Source organism: Gavia stellata, chromosome Z (genome assembly GCF_030936135.1).
Source record: "Gavia stellata isolate bGavSte3 chromosome Z, bGavSte3.hap2, whole genome shotgun sequence".
Classification (NCBI taxonomy): Eukaryota; Metazoa; Chordata; class Aves; order Gaviiformes; family Gaviidae; genus Gavia; species Gavia stellata.
In genome coordinates this window covers 41,849,469-41,868,309 of record NC_082637.1, presented here as the reverse complement: position 1 = coordinate 41,868,309, position 18,841 = coordinate 41,849,469, and the positions used below count along the sequence as shown (strand labels likewise).

General features: G+C 41.8%; 1 protein-coding gene across 1 annotated transcript in view; it reads right to left on the bottom strand.

The window, feature by feature from the left end:
* The window catches only part of TRPM3 (transient receptor potential cation channel subfamily M member 3), a 446,509-nt gene that overhangs the window by 58,387 nt on the left and 369,281 nt on the right, over positions 1 to 18,841 (bottom strand). The window contains exons 9-11 of the mRNA XM_059833677.1: positions 12,796 to 12,868; positions 4,862 to 4,962; positions 2,956 to 3,090 (exon numbers count right to left, since the gene is read on the bottom strand). Of these exons, the coding sequence (XP_059689660.1) occupies positions 2,956 to 3,090; positions 4,862 to 4,962; positions 12,796 to 12,868 (309 nt within the window). The remainder of the gene's footprint in view (positions 1 to 2,955; positions 3,091 to 4,861; positions 4,963 to 12,795; positions 12,869 to 18,841) is intronic.

The following is an 18,841-nucleotide window of genomic DNA, read 5'->3' as shown; positions in this document are numbered from 1 at the left end:
GGTCATGCAGAGAGGGAATTAGAAAGGCTAAAAGCCCAGCTAGAGCTCAACCTGGCCACGGTTGTAAGGGATGACAAAAAATGCTTCTATAAATACATTAACAACAAAAAGAGAGCCAAGGAGAATCTCCATCCTTTACTGGATGCGGGAGGGAACATTGTCACCAAGGATGAGGAAAAGGCTGAGGTACTTAACGCCTTCTTTGCCTCAGTCTTCAACAGCCATACCAGGTATCCTCAGGGTATTCAACTCCCTGAGCTGGACGACCAGGATGGAGAGCAGAACAAACTCCCCGTGATCCAGGAGGAAGCAGTTAACGACCTGCTATGCCACCTGGACACCCACAAGTCTATGGGGCCTGATGGCATCCACCCGAGGGTGCTGAGGGAGCTGGTGGAGGAGCTTGCCAAGCCACTCTCCATCATTTATCAACAGTCCTGGTTAACAGGGGAGGTCCTGGACGACTGGAGTCTTGACAGCGTGATGCCCATCTACAAGAAGGGCCGGAAGGAGGATCCGGGGAACTACAGGCCTGTCAGCCTGACCTCGGTGCCGGGGAAGATTATGGAGAGGTTCATCCTGAGGGCACTCACAGGGCACGTGCAGGACAACCAAGGGATCAGGCCCAGCCAGCACGGGTTCATGAAGGGCAGGTCCTGCTTGACCAACCTGATCTCCTTCTATGACCAGGTGACCTGACTACTGGATGAGGGAAAGCCTGTTGACGTTGTCTACCTGGACTTTAGTAAAGCCTTCGACACTGTCTCCCATAGTATTCTCCTGGAGAAACTGGCAGCTCATGGCTTAGACAGGTGCACTCTTTGATGGGTAAAAAACTGGCTGGACGGCCGAGCCCAAAGAGTTGTGGTGAATGGAGTGAAATCCAGCTGGTGGCTGGTCACAAGTGGAGTCCCCCAGGGCTCAGTTTTGGGACTGGTCTTGTTTAATATCTTTATTGATGATCTGGATGAGGGGATACAGTGCTCCCTCAGCAAGTTTGCAGATGACACCAAGTTGGGTGGGAGTGTTGATCTGCTTGAGGGTAGGAAGGCTCTGCAGAGGGATCTGGACAGGCTGGATGGATGGGCCCAGGCCAATTGGATGAAGTTCAACAAGGCCAAGTTCCGGGTCCTGCACTTTGTCCACAACAACCCCATGCAACACTACAGGCTGGGGGATGAGTGGCTGGAAAGCTGCCCCGCAGAAAAGGACCTGGTAGTGTTGATTGACAGTCATCTGAACATGAGCCAGCAGTGTGCCCAGGTGGCCAAGAAGGCCAAAAACATCCTGGCCTGTATCAGAAATAGTGTGGCCAGCAGGAGTAGGGAAGTGATTGTGCCCCTGTACTCGGCGCTGGTGAGGCCGCACCTCGAATACTGTGTTCTGTTTTGCGCCCCTCACTACAAGAAGGACATGGAGGTGCTGGAGCATGTCCAGAGAAGGGCGACGAAGCTGGTGAGGGGTCTGGAGCACAAGTCTTATGAGGAGCGGCTGAGGGAACTGGGGTTGTTCAGTGTGGAGAAGAGGAGGCTGAGGGGAGACCTCATCGCTCTCTACAGTTACCTGAAAGGGGGTTGAGTGGGTGTTGGTCTCTTCTCCCAAGTGACTAGTGACAGAACAAGAGGAAATGGCCTCAAGTTGCACCAGGAGAGGTTTAGACTGGATATTAGGAAAAATTTCTTTCCTGAGAGAGTGGTGAGACACTGGAATAAGCTGCCCAGGGAGGTGGTGGAGTCACCCTCACTGGAGGTGTTCAAGGAATGTGTGGACGAGGCATTGTGGGACATGGTTTAATGGGCATGGTGGTGTTAGTTGATGGTTGGACTTGATGATCTTACAGGTCTTTTCCAACCTTAGTGATTCTGTGATTCTGTGATCTCTGTAGCAAGAAAGCTCATAGGCTTTCTGTTCTTAATACATAGATGTTAGTTGATAGGCAAAGCTAATGAAAGGTCAGATGGGAATCTGTCTCAAGTGAGGCACAGATACCCGTTCCTCTATATTTTGCAGAAATTTAATGATTTTTTTTCATATTTGATATTTTTGAAAGACTGACTTCTGGTGATTATCAGTGTGAAACTTCTCTGGATAACAGCCCAGTGTGGCAGCTTATGATGACAGGGTTTTGAAAAGTACTGGCTGAAAAATACTTTTTGAAAAGGGCTGTGCACTATGTCACAACCTCTCTCCAACAGTCAGAACTAGCCATCCTAAGAACTAGACAATGCCTTAAGATTTTTTTCGATACTACTTAAGAAATTTGAACTTACTCATTTCTCTCGGTGGGCAACGATGATGTGAATGTTGGAATGTGTTTTGCAGTTGAGAACTCAGAAGCAATTTCAACTTGTGCAGTTTTATGTTCATTTTAAGGGCAAAGATATAAAACTTGCAAACAGGCTTTTAAAAGCCAAAACTACCATTTTTAGAACATTTGGTGAGGACATGGGGAAGTCCTTCACTGTAAAAGACCTCCTGAAATCATCAGATTTCACCTTTAAATTCAGACTATTATCCGAAGAAGTTTGCTTATTGTTTTCTAGTGGCTGAGTTTGATTAACAGTTGCAAGATTTTTCTAAAACCATAAGGGCTTATACTGTCAGGAGTCATATATCACCATCCTACAGGTCCTAACTTGCCTGTTACCGTCTTCCAGCCAGTGCCATCTGCCTAAACCTTAGGTCTATCATATTGGAATTGTAATGACCTGTAATCAGCTGGTACCGTGCGGGGCTTAATCCACGTTTTACAAAAACCATACAGCAGATTAGGTGGGCAAGACACAGCATATTCCATTATATGAGAGACAAAGCTAAGAGGCAATGTGGACATCTAACATGGAAAATTTCTGCAGCAAGTGTTGGCTGCCTTGTGCATCATCACGTTGTTGTAATACGAGTGGGAGCTAGAACAATGAATATAGAGATAGAAAAATTGCCTTAGGTTGGCCCTACCGTATTGTACAATTCCTCTAGCCGGGAGATGGTGAGAAAACGGTGCATGCTTACTCCATTTTCTATGAGTAATTTCACAAAATCCACTCTGTCCAAAACCAGTGCATCCAGCATTGCTTGCTCAAGGGAGCCCACCTGCAAAGCAAGCAATTAATTCAGTCCATTCCTGGGCATCACAGGCTGTATCTGGCTGGTCCGGTCACCCTGGCACAAGCAGGGAATCCTGACAAAATTCTGAACGTTGCTCTGCTAAGCTTAAAATGGGATAATCATGGTTTTTGTCTATATTGGTTTCTCTGATACAGGGCAGCATTTCAAAAATGAGTGTCAGAGTGTTAAGATTAACATACTCTAGGAAATCCAGATTAGGACCAAGGAACTGGAACCCAGGAAAGTGACGGCCACACCTCCACACTATTCACCATCTCATTATTATCTTTATTTCTCACTTTCCTGACAAACATTTTATTTATGTTTGGTATATTTGTTATGTGTACACACATTCACTTTAATTCTGTTTTTAGTAGCTTTTTCCTCTGTTTGTGGTGTGGAAACTCAGGGAAACTTTGACACCCAGAAAGCAGAAATAGCTCCACAATTAGCATTTCTATGAAGGGCCAAATGCAAGAGGTCTTCTTATGCACAACCTCTCCTTTTCTATCTCTGGCAGGTTGGGGGGAGTTAGAAGGATGAAAAATTATCTCATACTTCCAGCTTTTAGCTTGCAAAATGATTGCAACTTGCAGCATTTATGCAAACTTTTGCTATGATGTGGTGATGGAGCGATAATGGTAAGGACAGTTTAGTACCATTAAAATCCCTCCTATGTTTTGATGCATACTTATGCCCAATATTGAAGACAAGAAAAATCGTCCTGTTCACTCCATCACCTTTAAGGGGCAGCAAGCTCCAGAAACTACATTTAAAGCAAGAATATTTAAACAGAAGCTTTTCCTTTTGTTATAATTTTTCTATGAGGAGTTGCAAATGCTCATTCTTGTAATGATAGTGCATGAAATTTTCAGGACAGTGACAAAACAAGTGTCACAGTAATGAATAATGTGATCCAATTAAACCTTCCGAAGAAAGATATGGTGGGCTTTAAGGTGCTACAGGTAGAGATAGAGTCCTTCTGTTTTTTTCTGGGTGACTTCTACCACGGTAAAAACTGCAGCACAAGTTGGGAGTAGACCACTCCTCCCCTGCCACACACAGCGTTCAACAACACTTCTATTTACAGCCCTCCCACTCCTGCAGAGAAGCTCTGCCTATGGTCCCCCCCAGGGACACGGTGTTGTGGAGGAGCCTGTCCACACAGCTGGCAGCTGGAGCGCAGAATGGGGCAAATTGATGCAGAGCAGCACTGAGCACGAAATTAACACCAACTCAGGTTTGGAGCCACAGCACTTCTGTGATAACATTGCTGATCAGCTCTCATGATCCACTTGATGACCTCCAACATTTGTGCAGCATATTTTTGATGTCCAATCATCATCAAGTTCAGTATTTCCATATAAAAGCATATGGCTTGAAGAGCAAAAAGGTTTGCCTTTCCTTTAATTTATAGCCTAAGATCGTAACATGGCTGTAAACAGATACTTGTTTTTCTCAGTTTGCAGAATCATTGCTTGATAGTATAAATCTGTTGCTTCCCTTTTCTTTAAGGGTGTGGTCTCTCAGTGTTAAGGCATCGCTAGATGTCACCATTTCCTTGTACAAGCGAACTTAGTAACATCTTTGTAACGGGGCTTGCCTTCAATAGCTCTGAACGGGAACTTCGTGTTTGGCTGGGAGCATGACTCAGTGTATTTTGAACTGTGTTAAAACACCGCTGCAGCCAGAATGTATTTAATGTTGTGTAGCATTTAAAGTGTTTTCAGTAGAAGATGCTGTATATATACTGTACCGGCCACTGTTGCCCGTAAATAAAGATCTGACTGCGGGCGATGTCTACTCTGTTCCAGGCTAATGCTAGGCTCAGCTGGTCGGGAGCAGATGCGTTAGCTCCTGTGTATACAGACAGGGGTGCAGGGAGGAGAGGAGGAGAAAAAAGAAATAAGACATACTTTAGACTCAGTCAGCAGTCCACCCTGGTAATTCCTCTTCTGTCAAAAGACTCACAGATGTCCATGTCATTTCTGCAACTGATTGCATATTAAAACAAAACCAAACCTTCCGTTGTCCCTTTTATAAAATACTGGTTCTCGAATTGTAATCTACGGTTCTCAGATTGTCTCACAAACTTTCATTATTTCCTCACATCCCCTTTGAAAAATACAGTAGGTACATGTTATACCAGCAGATGCAGCTTGTGGTGGAGTGAACTGGTTTCCCTCCTCTCATATGGGAAGCAAGAGCAGAAGCCAGGAGGGATACTGATCCAGCTGCAGGAATACGCACACACACATGTATGCACATGAGCGCACACATACACCCACACATGCATCTAGCAATTACAAACAGGTTCAACTCACACAGACCTCACTGATTTTAATAGTTGTGCATTTTATGCATTCCCACCTGGTAAAGTGGGGACCCCGTACAAGCAGAGGAATTTATCTTCTATCTACTTGTACTGAGGGGTCTTGCTGGGACAAATTTCCCTTTGTAAGAAAGCATGCTATAAAGCTGGTGTCAAGGTATAATATATCCGAACTAAATAAGAAACTATGCAGATGATAAGAAGGGTTTGGAGCTGTTTGGTTTTTGGAAGGGAGAGTATGTTTTGCCCTGTAGTTTTAATGGACGCTGTGGGACATTCCTGCCCTGCTGTGCTTTTTTAATATTTCACTAAGGATTTCATGGTTATTAGCTGATTTGTAACAATGAAAGAGTATTTGTGCTTCAGTGTCACAGGGAGAACTGGCCCAGATGAACTGATCTACCAAATAAATAAAGGGCCCTTTGACTTCTAACTACATAGCTGCTTGCAGTGATTAGGTGATTGTATAAAGGCTCATTTTTAAAAGGCCTCATACCTCCACTGTTTTCTTGTCTTTATTAATTCTTATACTGGTATCATGGAGTGAGGACAAACAAGTGCTTTTCATTACTTCAAAGCATTTCTGTCCCCATTTCAGTACTATTCAAAATTACGTACTCTTCCAGCTGAAAGTGGACTCTGAAATTGGAGGCACAGAAAACATAAAGTGTAACACGCTGGCTGCTGAAATTCTCTGTGAAGGATCAGTTCAGCAGACCTTTGGGAAGCTTAGCCTACAGCTTAGCTTCATAACTCTCAACTTTGCAGTCAGTTCACTGCCATGAAACTTTGCCAAATACTTGGCAATATCTACAGCAATTATTTGGAAGATGGTTTACTGTAGATCATACATATCACTTTCATTTTATTACAGATATGAGCTCTGATAAAAAGGTAGACGATGCAGGAGCACAATAGAAATGAAGAAAAGAAGAAAAACCAGAGAAAACAGTGAAAGACCTTTCTGTGACTAAGAAGTAACAGGAACACCCCTATGCGTAAGACACAGCTTCTCATTGCTATATACTACAACACAGAAAAAAGCTCTCACAAGAGACCGCATGGGGGATGCCAATAACATTTGAACCTTTCTGAGTTTCTTATACAAGCAACATGCAACATTCAAGAACAGAAAATATTTACCTTTGGGAAGGGCAAAAATGTCTCTACAGTTTTATTTGTAAAAGCAGAAAAAAACTACCCACAGTGGGTATGATAGTGTAAATTAAGTACAGACAGCAAATAATGTTCTCCCCCTTTCTGAAGCAAGCAACAGATCCTCTCAAAACGTCATTGGAACTCTTCCTTCCCATCCATGTGCCTGCAGGAGAAGCAAGAGCTTCAGCTGGTGCTCAGGCAAGCTGTCTGGTGAGCAGTGGAGGAGGCATATCAGTGAACTACAAAATCCAGGCACAGTGATGGTGATTCTGCAGCTTGGCACCATTTTGCACATGTGATGGGGGAGCAACTGGCACGGGGCATGAGACAGTGGCTGCATCTCCAGGAAGGCCCCCAAGTCCAGCAGTTCATCAGAATTGTTTTCTCTGAGCGTCCTTATTGCTCCAAATATTGAGCCGGGGGGAAGGAAAGCCATGGTCCAGCCTCTGTCCTTCCCACCTCCCTCTGTGGTGTTTAAGGCTGCCAGCACTGGGCAAGTTTTCCCATGGGTGCATGTGCAGTCCTGGAGATGATGCTTTTCTCATGCTTGTTACCATAATGGTTTATTTCATTGTCTTGCAGAACGCTGCAGACATTTGGCCATTGAAAGAAATGTATGGTTTCTCAAGGGTTTTTTGTACTTCAGGTCCAAACTAGTCCATCAGCTAGGGTGTAGACTGGGCAGTACAGGTTTGCATGCTGGGGCTCTGATGCACGTGGCGGGATGGCTGCTCTCAGAGTGAGGTTTGTTGCTGGAAAGCTCTTGCACCTTTCTCCTCTTTCCTGTCTTCTCTATGTGGTTTTCAGGTGAATGTGGATTACACTGGCATTACATAAGAGGAGAAGGAAAATAAAAGCTATAAAAGTTTGTACAGAGCGGCATATGGGCTGCAGACGCTGTTTAATTGATTTTGTTCCAGGATAGACTGATGACTCTTGACTCAAATGAAAAAGAAAGTATTCAGGCTATTTCAGGTGAAATTATATCCAGTATTAAGAAGTAAAAATAATTCCATTAATACAAGAAAAACTCCCTAGAACAAATGTGAGGTGGGCTTTCTTAAGACACTGTCTCCTTTCAGTCATTTCATTGATTGCATTCGGTGCCACAGAGCATGGATTTGAGTCAGTAAGAAGAATCCAAAAAGTAACCTCTCTGCAGACTCATCTTGTTCATGAGCATCACTGCAATGTACCCAAATCAAAGCCAAGGATATTTGGGAAATCAAAAAATAAGATAGAGTTAACCTACTGCTCTCATCAACTCAATACAGGGATCACACTGGAACCATTTCTTAGGCCCTTACACTGTCAGTGGTGAGAAATTAGCATTTCCTCTCCCTACATTTCTGTTTCATCCTGTCTCATGGGAAGATTCTCTGCTTAGTTGTGTTGTATTATTTTAATTACCGTAGTATACTTACTGTTTTAACAGTGTTATAGGCAATATGACCAATGTCTGTGTAACATTTACTCAGTATCCTGGTGTTTGGCTGAGCATAAGATATGTTCCTCAAAAGAATGTTTTAAGGCAATATGACTGATGTCTGCAGTGGGACTCTTCCTTCCCTTCATCTACTCCTAGAAGAAAAGTTGCATTTGGGATGTAATGCATTGATTTGGCAGTATTTTATTTCAGTATAGATACTGCTGGATATAGATAGACAATGCAAGGACGGTGCGAAGTTGAATGAACAAGGAGATCTGGGACAGCTGTTAGTTCCTGCAGGTGTTAACTTTATGCTCTTAGGAGGCCATCCAGGAGTGCTTGGATATCTTGCATAGATTCTTCTGGTAAAAAAGTCAGGTGGTCTATCCAATATCATGGACCAAAAATGCAATACTCCTTGATGATAAAGCCTGGGACCATAAACTTGACTCTGAATCCTAGGTGAGCCAGGGCACATGTCAGACAATGAGTGTTGTGCCCTTGCAGCATCTCAGATTACTGAAGAGGTAGACTACAGGCTTTTATACGCTGGTTAAAGTTTATTGTGATCAATGTAAACCCTTAAAGGATTCTCCTGGGATAGTCTATGATACTTAGTGCACAGGAATCTGGAAAGCTGAAATGACAAAAAACTGATCTATCTAGACAGAAATGGTTGTTGGAGACTCATTTCCACAGTGCTTCTAAGCATGTCAGTGTCCTCTTTGAATCATCATTTACAGAAAAGAATTAGATTAGGGAAAATAGTGATCCAAATTAACTTTCTGCTCAGCATCTCAGCAGGTCTTACATTGTCTTCTGTTTCAGCAAGTCTTTGGTGAAAAGGCTGTGTTTCCACTGCATTTGCTACAAGCATTGTCCTGGCATTTAGCAAATCAATTGACAATAAGAAAGCTGATAGCAACAACAACTATAAGGGCAGTAACCAGATATCTGGCCTAACTCTGAAATCCTTCTGTGTCAGTGATTTCATGGTTGGCAGACCATCACACTGTCTTCCAGGACCATCTGATACTACATGACGGCTGTTCAGTGAGCAAGAATCATGACTTATTCACAGGCTGGAAAGTATGCGGAGACATCAGAACTGCATTAGCCTAACACGGCTTATCTCAGAGGGTTACATGGCAGTAATATTACAATATGTGTACACCACACAACACCTCTTTCCCAAGATAACAATTGCACTGGGAAGGCTTCTGGAGCACCAGCTGAAACACGGCTTGTGCTGCTAGTATGCTCCAGACATTGCAACAGCTTCGTGAACTAGGATCTTTGGTGCCACTTCAAAACAATTATATTTTAGAACATGTCCATATGCTGTCTTTAACTTCCCTGTCATATGCCTTCTGCTCAATTAGCAGCTGCAAAAGGACAAAATCCATTACTGTTTGAGCTCCAACTGTTCAAGTTAAGAGAGCACAAACAGTTAAACTGTATCAATAAATTTACTTGCTACAAATTCATTTAGTTGGAAACTTACTTCCCACATTTGCATGTCTCTCAAAATTAAAACAAAAAGGAATTCACAAGCCATATGCTGTTGTGACATCCATGCAATGTAAATTGATAACCAGTTTGGATGCCATTCCCTAGTTTATTGGAGATCACTTCCAAGAAAGATAGATCTGCTGACAAGATTAAGCAAGTGACTCATGAAAACAAACAAGAAAATAATCTCTCATATTCAGTGCAGGGTTTGGGGCTTGTGGAATATCCTGTTCAGGAGAGTTCCCGTATTGGCAGTGTGCCTGATGCTGGTTTTGCTCATTGCAAATTTTACACAGTAAGCAGGAAATGATACTTTATGTTTTTCAATCTTTGTCCTTCTCATACTCCCTGAACAAATCACTCACACCAGAGTGGGACTGGTAATCATCTGGTATGCACCTTGAATATTGGCTAGCAAAAACTGCAAAATCTTCATCAGTGAGACTGAGAAAAAGTAGCCAATAATCACTCACCAGTTTCGTACTTTTCTCTGCCTCCTTTTCACACACTGCTGAAGAGGTGAAAGAGATTAATTCCTGAATCTAAACTTAAGAATTTCAAGATAATTCAGACCCAGTCTTCAAATCTACTTACTAGTAAATCAATAGACAAATGGTTCAGTATTGCCACCTTAGATTTCTTGATTTGATGAAAAACCCAACTATCCATCAGCCTGATGGGGTATATTTACAGAAAGGCAGTATTTCTTACAGGGTGGGCCAGAACCTTTGTACAAAGACATGGTATGCCTAAGGACAACCAGCTTGCCTGAGACAAGCGATCTCATCTTTGCACACATTGATTAAAAAGTTATATGGACTTTCATTCCCTGTGATCAGAAAGCTCAGATTAACAAAAGGCATCTGATAAATCTAATCTTAATTGAGTACCTTCATAATCAGAAAGCGCTGAGGAGCAGGGAAGATGAGGTGTAAGTTTTAGTTCCTCTGGCTCTTGAGCAAGACACAAATGCTGCTACCATCAGCAGATTACCAAATCAAGATTGTCAGGTAAGCACGAAAGATGTCAAAATCACTTACACAGATCTAGGCACCTTCTGAGCTAACAGAAGTTCACTAAGATGTTTTGCACTGCTATTATGAAGAGGGAAAGTAATTTTATTTTACTAAGGAGACGACAGAACTAATTAGGCACTTGCAAAATGGATATTCCAGATCAGAGATGACTACTCATATACCCAGACTGCAATCATAGTACAGTTGTTCATGTAAATACTGCAACAGATCTTTTCAAACAGAAGACAATCCCTCCCAGACCTATGATTTATTTTCTTCAGCTTCCAAGAAGGAGCTTTCAAGGTGGTAAAAGACCCCAGGGATCTATGTTGGGATTCACACCTTGAAAATATACCTAGAAAAAGTGGAATCACAACTTTAAGACAATCTGTATCTTACTAATAGAAATCAAGAGCAGTAGTTTCAGTGATGAGAAACTACTGTGAAGAGAATATACTTTACACTGAGGATAATGAAAGATCCAGTTGTATTTAAGATAAAAATGAAATCTGCATTTAAAATATTTCCTAAGGATAGAAAAGAGGAATTTGGTGATGGATGCAATTCTCTTTCCTCGCTTTGAATTAATTTATTTTTCCTTTCTTCACCTTGATTTGCATTGTTTCTGTGTGAAGATGTCCAAAACATCTTGAGATGTAATTATGCAGATGGCTAAAACTTGTTACCTCAGTGTAGCAGCAAAAAAGCCATGTTACCTGTGGGACAAATAACTAGCATCTTGACCGAAATAAGCAAAAGAGGTGGGGAAAGCAATACTACAGAAGCCTTAATAAACAAAAGCTACAGGAGCAAAATAATTTCATCTCATTTCCTTGGTTGGTAGCTATCAGCTTGCAATCATACTTTTGAAGTGGCCAGTTTACTCCTCCTCTTCAGACTTTTATTTTAAATGTTTGAAGTAATACTTTTGAAACGTGATTAATAGTTGTGCAAAAGGTAAAACACTGTTTTGCTTGGATAAGTGAAAGTTACTCAGGCCTTCTCCCTTTTCTCTTCATACAGCTTTTGTAAGCCTGCAGAAAGAGAAACTGAGAAGCAAACGGAGCCCTGGAACAAGCAAGAATAATTTCCATTACCTTTGAATACCCAGTAAATCTATGACATTTCTTGTTATGACTCAAACTCAGGTCTGCCGCACGGCATTATGCACCCTCTTATTCAGGTGTGGGGGTGGCAATAGCATGATAACAACTGCTAAAAAGCCTCATGAAGCATAGGTTTCCCCAGTCACCTTTGGAGGTCCATTCCCTAACGTTTCTCAGATTGCTCTTTAAAATTGTTTGATATGTCTTATTCTTTTAAAAATCAGTATGGCCTGTACTACATAGCACAAAACAGTCCAGACAGCAACAAGATGACCATGGTGATGGATACATGCAATTTGTGAAAATCCCATTTGGGGAAATGCTATATGAATGGAGGGCTAGAACCTCCCAGCTCTTGTCTGGGTGAGTAATCCTTCATTGGATAAGTATATGTGCTTCAGAGCCTTTAAAATCTTACCTGTTTCTGTATTTGCAAGCAGATATTAAATTACCTGATACTATCGTATTTTGAAGGGAGCCAAGCTAAATGGTGTGTCTGCAAGACCAGGGTTTATAATATACTGTAGCAGCAGCAGATTTATTGTAAGAGAATCTTTTAAGAGCATAAGTGTAAAATGTAATGGCTTAGAAAGATTTAGCAACCTGCAAAGTTTAAGATTAAAACCCCTACCACCCCAATAGCTGAGTTCTTAGATCAACCAGCAGAGGCTGGCAGGAATCCCACACAGTTCCCAGACTTTCCTAGGATGACTACAGAAAACATTTTACTTTGACGATAGTGCCAGTTTTATCTAAAGGGAGATAACCTCCTTCTGGATGTCCTACTAGCCACCAAGGCAATCTAAGTCTGAGAAGTTCTTTGGCTGTCTTCTTGTGAGTACTAATGTTCTGAAATAAGCAGTGGGGGGTCACCACTGATGTTTTTTGTGACACATTAGCAATTGTGGGTCGAGAATAAAAATTCAGAAAGGAAAATCAGTAGTTATTTAAACATTGAAGAAAGAGCTGGATTTGTATAAAGCAGTTAGAGCAAAAAGTATACTTCAACTTCACGGTATAAATTTACCATCTTGATATGGTGGATATTGTAAATAAAAGCAGGTTTCAACACAGCAGAGACACAGAGTTTATCCATTTGCATTAATACAGACTCATTGGGGAGTGACACTTCATTACCTTTTAGTAATGCTGTCAGGATAGCTAAATCAATATCCTGGTGTCCTTCTGATCCCATGCGAAATACTGTGATCTGAAATGTTAAAAGACAATACCATTATTGGAGCCAGGGTAATGTTTTAAAAAAGAAATTAAATCAGGGCAGCATCATTTGGATCTCAAAATGTCCTGATGGCTACAAGATGATCTTACTTTATACATTTTATGAGAATTTTATTAGATAGGATTAACACACAGTATTTTTTGTGAGATAAAAACTGCTAAAGATAGAAGAATGGAAGAATAGTCTTCAGTGATACTTACCGGGTGAAATTAGAGATGAAAGAATATTCTTGTAGTAAAGTAACATTAGATTTAGTGTTCCCAAAACATTACTTGGAGGAATTAGGTGTGTGATGTGTTGTGGACCTAATTTATGGCATACAGCATTGAATAAGTATTTTTGATGGAAATGAGCAACCTATTCAACCTCGTGATTTTATATAGCAGAAAAGTTAGAGAAATAATCTAAACATCAGGCTTCTAACATGTCCAGAAATATCTTTAGCCTTGTGTGGTCAGTGACCTACCACTACAAGATATAAGCTTTGAGGCAGTGAGGTGACATATACAATTCATGAAGAATAAGAATGAATGTAGTGGGGCTGTTATTTCAAGGTAGTTTCACTCTTGGTTAAGACTGCACTGAAACATATAGAAGTGTAAATTGTTTTGGGGCATTTTTTGGGCGTTTTTGGGTTTTTTCCATTTTTTTGTGGGTTTTTTTGGTAAATTTTTGTAAATCTCCTCGCTCCTTTTGTTGCCACGGCAATAGCTGCTCTTGGGTCTCTGCTTCTGTGAGGCAACTGAGACTGCTGCTTTTTATTAGTTCCTTTCCTTTACTAGTGAAACTATGTCATCATTTTTCTTTTTCCTTTTGCCAGTACAGACTGCCTCAATTTTTTTTTTTTAATTAAGTGGTACCTTTAATTAGGAATTGTGTCAACATATTTTACACTCATGTTCAGGAGCATATGTTGTGCCCACATTCATAGATTTCTACTTATACAGCACCACTGAACTGCAGCAGTGTCTGGGATAGAGGTCAGCAAACATCAAGGCACAAAGAACAGTGTACCGTGATGGAGAAAGGAGATATATAAAGTGGTCAAGGCTAAGACAACACTTTGGTGACAAGCTTCAGTTTGCGAGCTGAAATAGCCCTGCAGAGTGTATCCCAGGTAATCCAGTGTAGCCTTCCTGTAGCACCAATTCTACATTCGCTTGACCCTAGAGCTCTAGGGGGTTCAAAGGGAGGTAAGAGACTTCGGCATTGATGACAGTAGTACAGCATGTTAGAGACTGAAAAGGCAAACTGGATGAAGTAATAGGGAACTGGCTTAGCTCAATTAGTCAATTGATTTAGATGATGCCTAAAACAATTAATGTGAGAAAGCATTTATCTTAGGTGTCCTTCCCAGTTAAAGTAGACTGTTTTCAAATTACACTTAGTTTGACCCTTCAAAGTGTTCCTGAGACAAAGGATAAATACTGCAAACAATACTTTAATGATCTATTTTCTCTCTCCCCCTGGAATCTACAGATGTTTCTGGCAAACCACTTGATGTCTATCCCCATACTGCGACGAGTAGAATAGAATAGAATAGCATAGAATAGTTCCAGCTGGAAGTGACCAACAATGATCATCTAGTCCAACTGCCTGACCACTTCAGGGCTGACCAAAAGTTAAAACGTATTATTAATTAGGGCATTGTCCAAATGCCTCTTAAACACTGAGAAGCATGGGGCATTGACCACCTCTCTAGGAAGCCTGTTCCAGGGTTTGACTACTCTCTCAGTAAAGAAAAGTTTTTTGATGTTTTTCCCAACGTCTTTCTTATCTTTTCAATGACTGGCAAGGAAGCTTTCCCTGAAGTGCGGGCAGTCTGCTCCTCTGACCTGTAGAGCACAGGTAATGTGGGTAGAAGTACATATTTCTATGCATGTCTCATCTCAAAACACAATAAAAATGTGAGCTGATGAGATCAGCCCCTCTACTGTACATGCTTATGATGCGCTTCCCATGCCACAGATGACAAACTGCCACAGAGGTTAGCAGCTGGGCAGGTGGGTCAGGAAGCAGAAGGAAGAGAAAGCCTTCCTCCCTTACCCAGCGTGAAAGAGGAACATCTCCCTTCTCAGGGGCATCTCCAGCAGGTGCTGACAATAAGTGGGTGAATACAGTGTTGCCACATAACAGTCTGATCATAACATCCTCACAATGCTTTGCAATTTCCTACACAATTTTTGCAGCAACGGGCATCTCCATAGCACTGAAGGGAAGCGCGACAGTCTGGCAAGCAGATCAGCTAATGCTGGGAATGTCTCCTTTGCGTCACTGTGCTGGGTGGCACCACCACACGGCAAAATGCCCTTCTCCTTCTTGAAGGCCAAAGGTGAAGCAGTCTGCACATCGGGGACTGAAAATACTGAACAACAGGAGTTTGGCTGAAGAGCAAAGTACATTGCAAACTAAACACATGCTCAGTGAACTCCCAGCTTAATTAAAAGGCATCATATAAATTACAAGCACTGAACAGCTTATCACCACAGGAAAACTAAGGGAAGAACTTTGCATGTATTGTACCACATACAACCCGACATTTCCAACTTCTCTTTCATCCCTCTTCCCTGCGTGCCTCAGAAAAATAAACCCACTTCGGTAGAAAAAATTGCTGCTGGATTAAAAATGCAACAGAACTATGTAATTCAGTTACCTTAGAATAAAAAGGCTGTCATTCCACAGTGTTACTTTATTATTACTTTTAAGATGTCTAGCATCATTCAAGTAGTAAAATAAAGAAAAAGAAAACAAATAATTAGGAAAAAAGATGGAAATGGAAAGAGTGCTCAGACTCATACTAGAATTATTATAATTTTGGGGGTTATGCCCAAGACTGAACTAGAATTTTAGACAGAACCAAGGCAAAATACCATGATACTTCATTGCAAAATGCTGCAAGTTTAGTCGCTCAAAGACTCAGCTGATACTGTGGACTTTTGCTTGTTGTGAATGTACAAAATCTTTTAGGACAGTGAACAGATATGTTCAGCCCCTTCTTATGGTTGAGGTTAACTGTAACTATCCATACCTGCTTTCCTGCTGTGATGGATGCACTCCTCCTGTTTGAACTAACTGAACTTTGGTCCAGGCAGATGCTCAGCAAGTAGGCCTCATCAGAGTTAATCCTATTGTGTGAGGCTGTCAGTGAGAACTCAGCACCAAACCCTAAAAAATCAGTTTGGCTGGAGACTGGGCTGATAAGCAACTGAAACTGCATTGACACAGCAGAAAATCTGACCACTTTACACTATAAATATCTGCAGCCATCAGGGCCCATTGAGCTCTCCCTCCATAGCAGCTGCGTGGCTGTGATTTCTGCCTGAGTAGGGACGCCTCTCAAGGTTTCCCCTCCAGGCCGAGAGAACCCTTGTCTGACACCAGACATTGATGGGTTGGTTGGTCAGTGACATATTTTGCATGCATATAACATTTAAGACATGTAAGCTTATGCGACAATCTTTTGTATCCCATACTAACTTTAAGTGTAGCAAATAGTATTGACCTCTAATCCATCTGTGCTTATTAAATATTTTACATGCCTAAATTTACTGATTAGAACTCAATAAACTAACTACTAGATCAGATCTTCCGAGTGACCTCTGAGTCTTCTCCAGTGACACTCTCTTGTCACAGGTCCTGAAGATGATTTTGGACAACCTGCAGCACTTACTATTCTTACTCATGCAGGCTTTTTTGAGAAACTTTTCACAGCTAGTCATCCTTTGACCTGTTGCCTCCCAGCCTGGTGAAACAGCTTTTTATCAATCTGGACATTATAGGCAGGTCTTTGCCTCATCATGGTTTCCCATCGTTTTGGGAAGATCGTTTGTTTCTTCTTTCCGCTATTGCCCTAAAGCTTGACCAACGTTTTTGTTCATTCACAAAGTGGAGGATTTAAAATAGGACTGCACTGTAATTAGGTGAGGAGCCAACTTTGTCACACTCTTGATAGAATCTTTATCTCTGTTGATAAAATCATAGTCCTGATCTGCAGCATTCTTCAGGTATAACTTGTTCGCCTTGTATCTTTGTGTTGGTCGCTTTTACAGTTGGATGTCAGAGGTATTTGAGTATGGTGACATTTGCTTTTAAATGGCTAAAGGAAAATATTTCAGCACTCATGGCTCTGGCAGAATGAATTTTGGAAGATGAGGCGTAAAGTTGCAGCACGCTGGCTGCTGAACCATTTGTATCATTATCACTTCTACTTTACCTGGCAAAGCCAGATCATTATCAAACCACCTAGCTGCAGCTTTTGTTCTCCTTCACAAACTATTTATAATCCAGAGACAAGGCAGCAGGACTGGAGGAATATCACTGTTATGTTTTGAGTCCCAGACTAGCAGCTTGTGAGGAACCCTGAGCATCTTGAGCAGACCTGTATTGCTTATCCAATGCAGCTTTACGTTAGGCTGCTGTTGTGCTTGTGCTTGAATGATTCATTAATGAAGAGGGCTGCACATTCCCCCTGCCTTTTTTCACAACTTCTATTGGAAATGCATCCCCAAATGCTGCCCCTTTGTTTTTTCCTGTCACATTTAAATGTGGATAAAAAGAGAAAGTAAACAAGCTTTGTAAAACACTGAGAGAGGCAGAAAAACATACAATCTGTTGTTGGATGAGATCCTAGTGCCTTGTGCTAAAGACTCTCTTGACCTTTCCAGAAAGAAAGCATGAATCTTGTTTCTGCATTTTGTGAGTACTGTTATGAGGAGACAGCAATTGTTCCTAAAATATGGATTTATTTCTTTACTTATACAGTCCTTGTAGTTTTTCCAGCATCCTTTAATTTTTGTAGTTGTAGGCATGAGGAAATATGGACATATATTAAAGTATTTATGCAGATTTTACACTTAGAAATGTTCAGTATCTCTAGGTCTCAAAAAACCTATCTGTCTGTCTTGCTGAAGACCTGTTCTTCTGGTGAATTTGCCCAGTTAACAAGTAAGACTTTTATGTTTGCAATATACTGATCTAGTTTCAAGAGTCGGTAATGTATCTGACATCTTGCTAATTGCCATTTGCAGGTACTCTGTTGGGTAAATCACTGCTGAGAACTGAGAAACAACACATTGGTGCTGTTAAAATAGGACATTGACTAGAGCTCTGTTAGAATGGGCTACAGATGCTACTGCACTAATGTATACAAAACTGCTGTGCTGAAGGAAAACATCTGGGTCAGTAGATTCTATTCCCAGCTACCTCTTGCTGGATGAATGTCTGCCACTGAGACGTAAAAATAACAGTAAATTAAAGACTTAGAAACCCACTTAATAACTCATTACTAAGAAAAAAAGAAAGCCTCTCTTCTTTAAATGAATCACAGAATCACAGAATCACTAAGGTTGGAAAAGACCTGTAAGATCATCAAGTCCAACCATCAACCCAACACCACCATGTCCATTAAACCATGTCCCACAGTGCCTCGTCCACACGTTCCTTGAACACCTCCAGTGAGGGTGACTCCACTGCTTCCCTGGGCAGCTTATTCCAGTGTTTCACCACTCTCTCAGGAAAGAAATTTTTCCTAATATCCAGCCTAAACCTCCCCTGGCACAACTTGAGGCCATTTCCTCTTGTCCTGTCACTAGTCACTTGGGAGAAGAGATCAACACCCACCTCTCTGCAACCCCCTTTCAGGTAGTTGTAGAGAGCGATGAGGTCTCCCCTCAGCCTCCTCTTCTCCACACTGAACACCCCCAGTTCTCTCAACCACTCCTCATAAGGATTGTGCTCCAGACCCCTCACCAGCTTCGTCGCCCTTCTCTGGACACGCTCCAGCACCTCAATGTTCTTGTAGTGAGAGGCCCAAAACTGAACACAGTATTCGAGGTGTGGCCTCACCAGCGCAGAGTACAGGTGCACGATCCCTTTCCTACTCCTCCTGGCCACACTATTTCTGATACAGGCCAGGATGCCGTTGGCCTTCTTGGCCACCTGGGC